The 14,055-nt window shown below is 38.9% G+C and overlaps 1 protein-coding gene across 1 annotated transcript in view; it reads right to left on the bottom strand.

Moving 5' to 3' along the window:
* FAT4 (FAT atypical cadherin 4) overlaps window positions 1–14,055 on the bottom strand; it is a 145,188-nt gene that overhangs the window by 54,884 nt on the left and 76,249 nt on the right. The window contains exons 3-6 of the mRNA XM_010197115.2: window positions 12,339–12,600; window positions 9,644–9,994; window positions 4,495–5,417; window positions 3,605–3,779 (exon numbers count right to left, since the gene is read on the bottom strand). Of these exons, the coding sequence (XP_010195417.2) occupies window positions 3,605–3,779; window positions 4,495–5,417; window positions 9,644–9,994; window positions 12,339–12,600 (1,711 nt within the window). The remainder of the gene's footprint in view (window positions 1–3,604; window positions 3,780–4,494; window positions 5,418–9,643; window positions 9,995–12,338; window positions 12,601–14,055) is intronic.

Raw genomic sequence — 14,055 nt, 5'->3', positions numbered from 1 at the left:
GAAGAGTGATGATAAAACAAGGTTGAAATCAAGAAAACTTGTGCAGACTGGCTCACAAAAACTGAGCATGAAGCAGGCTGCATGACCACAAATCACCAAGTGGAGCACCAGAAAATGAAGACTATGCTGACCCAAGACTTACCCTTAGGAACAAGTGGAGGATTAGCAGGTAAGGCTAAGGAGTAGCTGGGCCAGAGTCAGGATGATGCATATATCATATCTGACTTCTCTAGACCCAAGGGGAGCTCTTGCTTTTCAACAATTGCCCAAATCTCCATTGCTGGTGCATGCTGAAGCATCAGTGGTCCCTGTTTGACCTACTCATCAGGCTTATGAGCAGCTCAACTTGCAGTAACTCAACAGCTCTTCTCATGCACCAAGAACTGAGATCTGGGCTCTGGAAGGGCATGTGCACACGGCATGATGAAGCACAGAGGTTGCTAAGTCAATACAGGCACCACATCCTATGAAGCCCTCCCCAGCCAAAGTCAAGTTGAGAATCTATCAGTTCTTATGTCTAAAGGTGTTTCTAAGTAAGTATTGTGTCTGCTTCCTTGGAAGAGAAGCAATAGTTAGTATAGACTTTTACAGGAGCAGGATATTGTTTTTTTTAATGTTTCAATCCAGTCAGTGTATAAGAACTGAGATACAGATTCTAAGAAAAATGGGATGCAAGTTGGACAGATAGAATTTTGCCCTTGATGTACTTGATGTCCAAACTTAACTGCATCTGGATGTCTACCATGATTTTTATCTGTAAAAAAACTCCAAACCCACCCTAAATGAGATGCACCATATGTGGCAAAACTGTTGCTTGGGTTGCTAAAGACAATCTGAAAGAATAATTATTACAGTTAATAAAAGCCAAAATCAGAGTGCAAAGTATAATACCCTTCCTTTGACTTACTTTCAAAGAAAATATGGATGTGGATAATTTCAGACAAGTCTGCTTTCTTCAACATTTTGGCAGGCATTGTTTTCCTACACAGGAGCACTACTCGTTTTGTGTGTGTATTTATGCATGAATTGCCTCTATGCAAAATCCTTCCTTCTAAGTAAACATCACCAAACAAATACAAACTAAGAGAATCCAAAGAAATAGTTACATTACACAAAGAGCTGGATATGCCTGTGAGAGTTTCTTTTACAAATGGTTAGCAGCTGCTCAAGAACATAATAATCAAAACACTTTTCTCACCCATTTCACACTTGTGTCATTGCCATCTTTCTCTTATTACCCATAGAATTACCTGATTTAATGAAGCTGGCACTGACTAGCAAAGGTTACTATTTATTGCTACCTAGATATCCATCAGATACTTACACTGTTTCATATACTTAAAAAAAATTTTATTTTTTAAAAAGCACATTCTTCTTCTGACAAGCTGCAACTCTTTTAGAAAGGCTTCCTCACACTGAGTGTTTTTCTAACTCAGCTGTCTACAGAAGTACATATGCATTCTATGTTTGATAACGTAGTTTATAGTAATATAAAATTTGAGAAGTAGCTCGACAGAAAACCCAAAGTCTGTAACTTGGTCTGTTTGTTCCACGTTATTGTGACAAACATGTTTTTTTAAGAGGTTGCCAACAAATGATATACCAGAGTGTTCTTTACTATCTAGACTGCTTGAACTCAGTATGACTAATTCAAACACAGCAAGGATTCCCAAGAATGTCTTAAGTCTGTAATATATTTGAAATACTTAAAGTATCTGTTATGATTATGGTCCACATTCAGCTTCCATGAAATCAAGGGAAGCTCTGGAATTGACTTCTACTGAAGCTGGACACTTTCCAGTGATGTTTTAGTTTAGATAAAACATGACTAACATAGTTTTAAATGTATTCTTTGATGGCATGAATTTAGAACAAGTCATCAGTCTAATCACTGAACAAAAGATATTATCTAACTTTATTCACTAGGCAAATTGAAAACTATACCAAATCACACTAACTGTGGATTAGTCACATTGTAAACCTAAACATAGCAGAACAGTTAAATTTAGCTTAAAGTTACTACTCAACATCTATTTCTGCACACTTTTGCTAGTACCTTTAAACACTGATAGAAGGGAGAGTTGTCTTTATAAGAACATAGCAAATTAAAAAAAAAACAACAGCTTCAAACAGTGTTTAATGAGCATGATATCTACATGTTTATACACAGCAACTAATAAAACATGCTGCTATTCTTGTCAGACACAGCAAAGGCGCCATGCACACTTCCCGTATTAAAGTTTCTCCTGGATTATCTGAAACTCAGAGATCTCCAAACACAAATAAATATTTTCGTTTGGTATGGTTGGGTAAATATCCTGGATTTCATATTTTTTAGGAACCAGAGTCTACAAAAAAAACATGCTCCTGTCAAACACTTGGCTTACACACCATGCTAGGCGTGGAGTACAACTGACTTCTTGCTCTCTTCCTTCTTCCAAGGACAATAATTGTTGTCCATATGACACTTCTTATCAGTTCAGTCTTGGGTATTTCGTACATAGAGCTAATAAGCTCTGTACAATCCTATCTGACTTCTGACAGGTTGGACTGGGAGAGTAAAAAGACATCAAGGATCTTCCTTCCCTCACAAATCCAGTCTGAGCTTCTGAAGGAACACAAGGGCATTCAAGCCTAAGCTAGTCCAAGTCACAAGTGAGTGGTTGGTGGCTATAGAGTAATGGAAAGCCAGAGGAAAAAATACAAAGCATACAGTATTCCTAGCCAAAGTACAAGACAAATGATATGTCAAGTCCTAAAATTGTGTTTTGCAGCTTCAGCTGTGATCAGATTGTGAAATACCTGAGCACTGCTGCAATAGGAAAAAATAAGCCATAGATACCGTCACACAAGATACTGCACACAATACAGCAGAAAACAAAACTCTATCCACTTGTCAACAAGTTGGGTTTGCTCCTATTTTATTATTAGAAAGTAAGAACAAGTTCTGCAGTAAATTAAATCCATCAGACTGTGGGAGACTGGAGATCAGCCCAGAATATGATGCAGGATGTCTTCCTTACTAATATTCATACCAAAATCAGAAACGAAAATTTTGTGCTTGGACACCTCCAGTGAAAGTGTAATTAATCTTTGTAACAATAATTCATGTTTGGTTTTAAACTGAGGGAGCACTTGGGATTCTGGAGCAAATGTATGACTGGATGCTGAGAAAAGCAGAACTCTAGAATGTTGTAATGTAAATTGTCATTACTTTTCAGTAATTAACTGAGTAGTCCACAGCTGTTTTGTGGCCATTGATTTGACCTGTCTGCATTGGGTTTTTGTTGTCACGCACAAGGCTTTTATGACCTAGGCAGGACCACTTAATACTGCAGGGTAAAAAATCAATTCATCTAAATCTGCAGTCAGTCTCATCTCAGACAACTAGACATATAGTTAAAATCCTCATTTCCAGAAACCAAACCCCTTTCGACACCAGAGAAACCCAAGTGTCCCCACAGAGATCTAAACTGAAGCTTGGGTACCAATCTCCATCTGCTAAAGTTTCAAACCATCATGAAACTATTTATTTTCTAACTGCAATGCAATGTTTTCAAGTCACAATGATATTTCACCAGAAGAAACTGTCCATTTGCTTTACCTGCATCAGCAGCTGTGATCAGTAGTAGGTACTGCTCTTTTGCCTCCCGGTCCAGGCTCTGCACCAAGCACAGCTCTCCACTGGCTGAGAGAGTAAAGGCTCCTTCCTCATTTCCAGCCACTAGCACATAAGTAAGCTTGCTGTTTAGGCCTTGATCATCATCTCTTGCTACAACCTACAAAAGCAATTTAAATTAGTGGGAAGAAATATCAAGAACCGATGAAGGCAGGGTCTGTGCGATAAATATTCTCTATGACAATGATCCAAATTAACGGGTCTAATTAATCCAAATGTTTTAGGGTCTAGTGTTAATTAGCTGTAATTGTAAAAATAACTTAAGACAGTAGTGATAGACTTAAAAGCAGAGTTTGAAAATATCAAATAGTAGATTACTTATTTTCCTCAAGCAGAAATACAGCAAAGACTGTGTTTGGGCTCAATGAAAACCATAGATGATCTGGTACTGGCTCAGCTCCGTATCAAAGCAAGCATTGCATGTCCTGAATCCATTTAGTGCTCTTTCAGTGTCTGGCACTGAGCTTCACCTCATGATTAGATCAAGAGATATGTTGCATGAAAGTTGAGATTCAGACAAGAGATAGAGAAAACAAAGTCCCAATGTAGGCAGGAAGATAGGGAAAACACAAACAAAGCTCCAAATAATCTAATATAAACTTTTGGTAGAAAACAAGAAAAAACATCCCACCTCCTCCCAAAAACTACGGAAAATAAGACAACAACCACTGCATGTTACATTACAGCCAAAAAGCAACTTTTCAATTACCTTGCACCTTTTTAATTTTGGAAGAAAGACGCTATACATTAATATCATCTACCAAGGCATGCTAATAATTGTAGGAGATATGTTTTTATTTGCTGAATGTACTCACCTGGAGAATAACTTTTGGAAGAGTCTCTAAATTCTCAGGGACATTCACAGAGTAGGGAGAAAGTTCAAATGTGGGCGTATAATCATTTACATCCTTCAGAATAATACTGACCGTCGTGGTATCAGTCCTTGGGCTGCTCCCACGGTCAGCTGACTGAACGGTCAATGTATAGGAAGGCTTTTTCTCTCTGTCCAAAGGCTTGGCAACTGTTATCACCCCTGTCACAGAATCGATCCGAAACTCATTATTGGCATCTCCGCTCACAATGGCATAGCGGACCTGCCCATTTGTACCTTCATCTCCATCCGTAGCAAACACCTGGATTAAATCTGTTCCTGTCAAAGTATTTTCTGCCACCTCTACTTTATAAAGCTTTTGGGCAAAAACTGGATTGTTGTCATTAATGTCCAGGACTATAACCACTACATCCGTAGATGAAGAAAGGGATGGCTGGCCCTTGTCTGTGGCTACTACAGTCAAGGTGTAGTTGGACATAGCTTCTCTGTCGAGCTCCCCGGTGAGCCTCACTTCTCCGTCAATAGTGCCGATGCTGAATTTGTTTCCCAGAGGCCAGAGTAGACTGTACTCAATGTAGCTGTTTGGACCACTGTCAGGATCGGTTGCCTGTGCCTTAAACACAACCGTATCTATCGGCGTGTTTTCTGGGACATAGGTCAGCTTTGGGGAGATAAAGCTCGGAGGGCTGTCATTCACGTCCAGCAGAATAATCGAGACTTGGGCTGTGCTTGTGTACCTGGAGGCTGGGAGAGGGGCCATGTCATGGACTTGCACGATGAGACTATAGAAAGACTGGCTTTCCCGGTCCAGGGGCTGCCTGATGCTCAGCACCCCACTGTTGTTGATGCTGAACTGCCCTGCACTGTCTCCGGATGCGATGCTGAAGGACAGCTGCGAGTTCAAGCCTGGTGTGACAGGGAGAAGAAAGGTAGAGAACATGACTCCATCCCACCGATCTAGATATTAGTGTTTGTGGCCTCATTTTATATGGAAATGAGGACTGTAGAATCATGCTGCCTGTTCAGCCTCCTCATCATCATTTTTGAATTCATCAACTAATTTCGGTCAAATTTCACGGTGGAGCAAAAGCCTTTGAAACAATTATTTTCTGATGAGAGTTGAAGAGAGTGAGAGGGAAGTATGTTAATCAGAGCAGATGCAGAGGGAAAGGCCAGCAGAGTTCATCTCTGCATTTCATTCAGCAGAAGCTGCATGATGTCAACATGTGTAATTTTTCCCCATCTACAATAGGGATAAAGATTTCAAAGGGTTTTCCTTCAGAAATCAAGACTTAATAGTTTGGCTGCTCATAAAACTGAACTAAGCAACATTATTATTAATGTAATTATTTCATGAATTCTTCCACCCAATTAAAAAAAGCCACAATCAGAAACTCCCGAGGCTAGCTGGAGCAAGCCAAGAGTGAATATTGGGTAGAAATATGCTTCCCATATATGGCATGTTATTCCAAAATATCAGATGAACAGCTCTCATCTCAGATTGAAATATAACTAGCAATTATGGTCAAGGGAAAGATTTATAATTCTGGTAAGGGAAATGCATTCTGAATCTTGAGTAGGCTGTGAGGTGACCTTAAATATGCCACACAGGAAACAAACGTATGTTAGCACTTCAATCCCAGAGTTCACTCTAAATAACTAATTTTTGGGAACACCTAACTGAAATGAGTCTTCTCTCATATATATCGTATACAACTCTTACTCCTATTTTTATTAATTTTGAAAATGTTGTTTTCTGTTTTGGGTCATAGAGACTGTAATTTAGGATTAGCAGATTAACAGACCGCTACTAATTTATACCTCAAATCCATTTTTTCAAGCAAAGAAACCAAGCTGTCTGATTAAGAATTTGATTAGTTTGATGTGCATTTTGTCACTTCTACTCAGAACCTTTTTTCCCTCCAACTGAATTGCTTTGGTAATATAATTATACCTGCATTAGATTTATTAATTTCTACTATTGTTAATGCTCAGACTTGGGAACCTGAGTCGCTCCTTACTTTTCTTCCCCCTAGCATGTGCTCTAATTGGCATCTGTCCCTCTCTCTCCATCTCTTGTAAGAACCTAATTACAAAATAAATAGAATCAAACACGAAAGACAAAATATTTTAATACCATTAAATAAATTAATACTTTTATATGCCAGATATTAGTGTTTCTACACTACTTTGATCAGTGACACACTGAAACTTTAATGCTAGTCTATTTTTTCTTCAATTGTATTTTCAAATGACTAATTATATGGATGAAAGTCTTCAGATTTCAGTAAAGTACTTTCTGGTAATTCAAGATTTTTGCCAATTGAGTTTGCAGATGGGTAGGAATAAGATCTTACAGATGAAAATTACTTTTAAAATACTCTTTTTCCGCACCTCCCTCGCCCAGTGTTTTCTATGGTGGTATTTGTTTCTGTAAAGCTTACTGCTTGTTCTTTCTCTCATGTCCATGTACCTTTTCATTCCTCATCCCCTGTTCACATAGCTTTCACTGCTGCTAATGCTCACATAAATCAAACCACGAAGCAGAAGGAGAGTTGCTTTAATATCAGTGGAGCCAGGAACATTTCTTAATAAACTATTCATTTTTAAACACAGCATGTCAAGCTGTCATCGTGCACCTAATCTATTCCCTCTCCCCAGGTTTGCAGTTGGCATTTTCTTAGGGAAAATACACGAGCATCCTCTTTGCTGAGCTTTATTTAATCCGAGGGTTAATTTGGTAAAACTCTGCGTAGGAGCTCAGACATGGAGCCACCAATTTTATGATGATGCTCTTTTAAGCATCTTGTCTCTATTTTTATTTATTTGCTAATAAGTAAATAGTCCTTCTGTAAAGATCTCTAGATTCTAACTGGGAAATCCCACCAGTTTTTGCCTGGAGAAATATCTTGCTACACTTTTTAGACAAGCATGTGCTTTGCCCTGAGATTTCCCTGTTAACTTGATGTGGCCCAAAAAAAAAAAAAATCAAAGTCTCAACATGAATATGTTTAAGGAAACCATTTTAATCATTTATTTATTTATTTATTAATCTGTCAATAATCAAGAGCTATATCTGATATTTACTATGCCTCTGTATATGAAACTGTCCAAGCTGAGATAAACAGCTACTGTTTCCCAAGGGGTATGTTGAACAAGAAAATGAAAACGGGAGCGGTTTCACTATCACCATGTTTCTGTCTTTTATCAGTGTTTATCCTAAAATAACAGGCAGATCTCATTATAAAACAATTTATTTTCAGAGCTCCTTCAAACTATAGGATCATATAACATAAATAATCAATAAATTATATTTGTGTGCATTGAGTGCATTATCTGTGAGCCATATGCAGAGGAGTATAGTACTAGCTATTTCTGTACTCTAGATAATGTAAGGCAACACGGGATAACAAGTTTGGGCTTGAAACAGGAACACTAATAGATCATAACATTTATTCAAGTTACGGTCCTATCGGGGAACTCAATCTGGCACACTCTTGGAATGAAATTTCTGCCCTATTTATTTTAAATCCAGTCTGTTAAAAAAGTAAGTGTAACAGAAAACACAAAAGGCAAGATATGTGACTTTTCCTTGCATTGCTCCCCACATACTCATTTGCTTCCTTGATAACTGACTGCATGATGAATGTAAAATGATATGTCACTGCTACGATATAGTTCATGTCCACTGCATGCAGATGGAAATTAATGTATGAGGTGCAAGAGAAAAGGAAAACAGACACATAATAGTTAAGCAAAATTAATTCCACAAAGATTTGAAACCAAGCATTGTACTCCTAACAGGAAAATAAGAAATAAAGGAGAAGAGAGATTAGACACAAATCCATTTATCTACAGATCTGAAGGAATAATTCCTTCTCTGGGTATGTATAGTGCAAGCACAAGTTCCTCCTCTGATTTATAGTTCATTTGCATAAAATAAAAGCTTTAACAAGAGTGATGAACAGGAGATCCATGGAAGAATTGTGAATATCACCAAGTTTTAATTTTTGACTTATGGCTTATCTTATGGGATTTCTTCTCATTCACTTTCTCAGTTTGATCTCAAAACCAATTGCACAATTTTTACCATGGAAAGTTTTATCCATCAGCACAAAATTTATGTACCCACAAAAATGTTTCAGTTCAACAACTCAGCATTTCCTGAAGAAAAACTGGTCTACTAAATAATCCTGATCAGCTCAGTAGTTTTACATACATAAACTGAGACGTCTCAAAGCAGGTAGCTGCTTTGTGCTTGAAGCACACATTTCAGTGCAAGACACTTCTACAGACTTTGCTGAGACAGCATCCTTGAGAGGACATAATGTTGCTTAACATGGCACAAAAATAACCTTCACTATTAAGTTACTAAGAGTGTTATGAGTAATTTTGTATTGTAACACCAATGTCTGTGGATACTGAAGAATGGAATTATTTTAATCTATATCATGCCCATATTCCAGAATTATTCTTTCTTGGACATAAATTTTACTGCAGTATAGTAAAGCAAGGTATGAAGATTTATCTTTTACACTCGAACACATTAACACCTTCTAGATGCCACAAATAATCCCAAGATTAAAGCTTATTTTAATAAGAAGCTTTCCCACGCTTACTTTTAATAACTTTTTAACCCCCACTATCAATGTTCTGTATATGACAATTCTCCTCATCACACACTCAGAAGTTACTGTACATTGAAGTGCATATCTCATATTGCCAGAATTTTATTTGGAATATACTAGAAACTCTAGGAAAAAATATAACAAATCTGAAAGAAGGCTTACGTCTAATTTAAATGTGCAACCTAATCACCAGGGGAGAAATCATGGAGTTCAACTGCTGTAACATGCTCTAAGTAAAAATACAGCTCTGCAATTCATTTTGGCAACAGCAGTATTTGACTGTATTTTTAATTTATCACAAATTTAAAAAAAAAAGGGAAGAAGTCACCTGCTCAAACCTAATGTGAAATATGAGAGAAATAACTTCTATTTAGACAGTATGCAGTGAATTTAATCATATGATAGATGCCTAAGGATAGCCGTAATTTGCCCTTTCTTCTAATATGCTGTTAATGTGATATATGTCTTTATCATCAGAGACACAGAATATGAGGAAACACTCACCATCATCTGCATCAGTGACACTAAAGTTGAGAATAGTGGATCCTGGAGACAGGTTCTCCATCAAAGATGTGCTGTATGAGGTCATGCTGAACACTGGTGGGTTATCGTTGACGTCCAATATATTGAAATAGACTCTGATGGTGGTAAACTGGCCTCCCCCATCTTCTGCGCGGATGGTGAGGATGTAATACTGCTGGGCTTCGTAGTCCAGAGCACGAGTCAGGTTGAAGACCCCTGTAACAGGGTTCAGGAAGAAGATACCCTCTTCATCATCTTCACTCACGGTGTACGTGATTTCCCCATTGATACCAGAGTCATCGTCAGTGGCGAGAATGGCTGCCACTAAGGAACCTGCACAGCACAATAGAACAACAAAATCATCCACTTGCAAAAGGCAGCTCACTGATGTGGTCAGAGCCAGTTCATTGTCAAGCAACTTTGTAGAATATTAGGTATCCTCCAGCAGAAATTCAAGCCTCAATACTCTATGATTAACTATCATGAAAGCTTTTTCAAAGCTAGAAGGAGTAGCATTCAGTATGCTGTTTAAAGGGCTACTAGGCTACTAAAAAAAAACCCCAACAACCCAAGAAATGGCTGGGAATATTTGTTCTTATCTTTAAACACAAATATGTCTAGGCTAGATATCAATGGAGGCAAAAGTACATTTTATCTCACTAGGTGTTTTGTTCCTACGACTCAAAGGACCCTTTCCTCCCTGCAGAAAAACATGAGCTCTGAAACCTTCTAGATATTTCTAAATGCAGAAACTGAAATATCAGGACATACCAAATATCCCAGCTCTACTTTTTGAAAAAGTGCTTTTGCAGGGTAACTGCGGTTAGAAAACTGGAAACCTTATAGGGGTTCATTCTTCACTGTTTTCTGAAATTCAACTCCTTGTGAATTTGTGCCATTGTTTTCATTTCTGCATAGCTGCATTCACATGACTGACCTATCTTACTAAAGTCTGGAAATGAAGTGTCAGTTTTTAGTACTTCGAACACTAATTCTAATTAAGATCAGCTCATTTCCAAGAAAATAAATGATTTAATTTCTTTTCCATGGAACCAGATGAATTACATGCATTGCAGCAAAGTTAACTATTTTTGGGCAATGTGACAATGAAAACTGTTTAACAATAGAATGGAGGATAGTCCTACAACTTCCTTTAATCCAGTTTGCAAGGGGAACAGGGATGACTGAGACAGAGAGCAGAGCCCCAAAGGGGAAACCTTGTAGTGCTTCCCCTCTGGATGAGCCTGCCAGTTGCTCTAGGATCACTAGCGAGAACAGAAGAAGCTGAAGCACCACCAGTACAAAGTCAGCCCTTTTCTTTTTTTGGCATCCCTTGCTGCTGAACCCGGTATAAGACACAAATGTACAGTTCACCAATGACTCAAGCAAGAATCTACTCTGCCCTGGTGAGGCCTCATCTAGAGTACTGTGTCCACTTCTGGGCTCCCCAGTCCAAGAGTGATAAAGAACTTCTGGGAAGAGTCCAGCAGAGGGTTACAAAGATGATGAGATGGCTGGAATGTCTCTCTTACAAGGAAAGGCTGTGAGAGCTCAGGCTGTTTAGCCTGGAAAAGAGAAGATGAAGGAGGGACCTTATCAACATAAATACCTAGAGGGTGAGTATCATGAGAATGGGATGAGCCTTGTTTTCAGTAGCACCCAGTGACAGGACAAGGAGTAACGGGTACAAGCTGGAACACAGGAAGTTCTACTTGAACATGAGGAGAAACTTACTTCCTGAGAGGGTGAGGGAGCCCTGCCACAGGCTGCCCAGAGAGGGTGTGGAGTCTCCTTCTCTGGAAGTCTTCAGAACCCACCTGGACACATTCCTGTGTGACGTGATCTAGGTGGACCTGCTTTAGCAGAGAGGTTGGACTAGATGATCTCTAGAGGCGCCTTCCAAACTCTACTATTCTAGGATTCTGTGAATATGGTACAGCTTTTTAAAACTTTTTTTGTGGGTCTGAATAGTTTCTAGTTTATAACCTAACTTTCAACATCAAAAACACTCCTGCATTTGAAACAGGATTTAAAAAAAGAAAAGCACTCAAGAGGTAGGTGATTATATTTAGGAACCAGAATTAATTATCTAAAGGTTAGCTTTTCTACAAAAACCTTGTCAAAAACAGGAGTCAAAGATCAAGGAAATATGATGTTAGGGTTAGTACCTAAGTGCATATAGGGAATATTATTAAGGAATCGGCATATTACTGGCAGCTTTGTGGTCTTCCATTCTGGAATCCTATACTTGATGATTTAAGTACTGTAAGCCATATTCCCTGAAGACATCTCATAAATCAATACTAGCATCACCTGATATCTTTTTCATGATAGGTTATCTCATGACAGGATTTGGATCCTTTAAGTGGTTCCACTTACTACTTTTGTGTTTGCCATTTTTTAAGTAGCTGCATTCAGAGGCTTCCATTGGGATATAGGCATAATTCCTACACTGCATCTAGTGTTTATTTGACTGGGAACCATTTCTCTATTTTCCACTGAAATTTGACCATGATGTGATTTCCTCCATTTCTCCACCTCATCTGATAGGTGCCTTCAGCATCATCTATCTCCTGGCCAAGTCAGATAGGACTGCTATCCTCTCCCCCTTAAGTCTCTGGGGATTGGTGAAAAGAAAAAAAAAAAACAGTAAATTTGAGTGCTATTTCCTGTTTACCTGGTGTGGCATCTTCCGGGATGTCAAAGGAATACACCGGCTTGGAGAATTTGGGGATATGGTCATTAACATCGCTAACAGTGATGTTTATTCTCATGTCTGAGGACTGCAGGCCATCATCAGCACGAACCAGCAAGGAGTACTTGGAGCGGCGCTCGCGGTCCAGGCGTTTGGTGGCTATCAGCTCTCCTGACTCAGGGTCAATGTGGAAGCTATCATCTGCACCGCTGATAATAGTGTATGTGACAAGGGCATTGGCTCCCTAAGTAAAAACAGAAGTGGTCAAATCAAGTTATTTGCCAGGAAAACCACATCACAATTTTCAGTTAGACAAGAATTGTTTCAGTAACTGCAATTGGTGAATATTTTTCAGAACAGTTTCCTTTAAGAAATAGCCTTCCTGCCCAGTCCCTGCTTCAGTCCCCCAGTAAAGACGAATACGCACACAAATTTTATTTACGAGAAGTGAAATGATGAGATTACCCAGATACTTTTTGCTCCACTGTTTATAAAAGGATCGTGCTGAGTCAATACCATAAAGCTCTGATACCCGTTTTAGTTTCAAGCCAGCATCACTGAGCAGCATAACATCTTCCCTCATTACCGGGTTCAATGTTTATTCTTCTTGTTTTATGTTTAAAGGTTACATTAAATTCCTGTCAGTGGGATTATCTCTGCTTTTCTTTCTCTCTGAAGGTTGGATGAAGGGAGAAGAGAGGGAGGAAAGTAAGGAAGGAGGAAGAGTGGCAGCCATGCGGGAACTCCACTAGCCAGTATGCATGGCAAGAGCTGCAGCTACAGGTCAGGAGAATTCCACAGGAATTGTGCTTGCAGCAGCCTCATAAAAGCCAGTTTCTGCATGGAGATACATTTAGCCCTGTAAGTAAACAGCCTCAGAGTGAACAAATCACGTGTCATTAAAATCACAGTTCTGATCTCTTGGGTTGTGCTGGAAGTCAAAAGCATTTGCTTTTGGCTTGAAGTATCTCATTTATCCTTGGAATAAAAGGAGTCGTATAAACTTTTGAGCATTTTGGTTAAAAGGAAAATTAAGAAAAGGTAACATTACATAGAAAAATTATCACCTCCTCTCCCTGCTCCTTAAATGTTGAAATTAAAACTTAGCAAAATAATGTGGAAACTTCCATTCAACAAATACTGATGCAGTGTATTTTGTCTCAGCTCTGCCATGTCACAAATACTAAGAAAAGTCACCTGCCTCTAGTCTGCATCACTGACTATTAACAAGAAAATCGATCCACCTTACAGATGTCATCTCTGAGGAGTACTGATGTTCTCTATATACAAAGTGATGCTACCTGAGCTCTGTTTTCATCCCCCTCCTCAGAATGAGTTGTGTGGTGTGATGCAGTGCATGGCCCAAGGAAAATAAACATCTGGCTAAAGCATGCAGTACTAGCTTGGGTGACATTTCTCCCAAAAGCCAGTATACAGATATAAATTTTGCCTCCTAGCAGACTGATATTGGTCTTTAAGGGAAAACAGAAAGAGGCCTAAGATGCTGGGGTCACGTCCTCCTTTTTTCCAGGGAAGGCTTAAGGGCACTGAAGATTTGGTAACCTCCAACATCGGATCCACGTGCCTATACATCAAGTGATGACTATGCCTAGCAATGCATTTTGGTGGGTGAGCAGATGTTTATTGCGTGCTGCCCTGGTGCTAGGTCAGAGCATAGGTTTCACAGCTGAAATCTGCC

Source organism: Colius striatus, chromosome 3 (genome assembly GCF_028858725.1).
Source record: "Colius striatus isolate bColStr4 chromosome 3, bColStr4.1.hap1, whole genome shotgun sequence".
NCBI lineage: Eukaryota > Metazoa > Chordata > Aves > Coliiformes > Coliidae > Colius > Colius striatus.
This window is presented reverse-complemented; position numbering and strand designations above follow the sequence as displayed.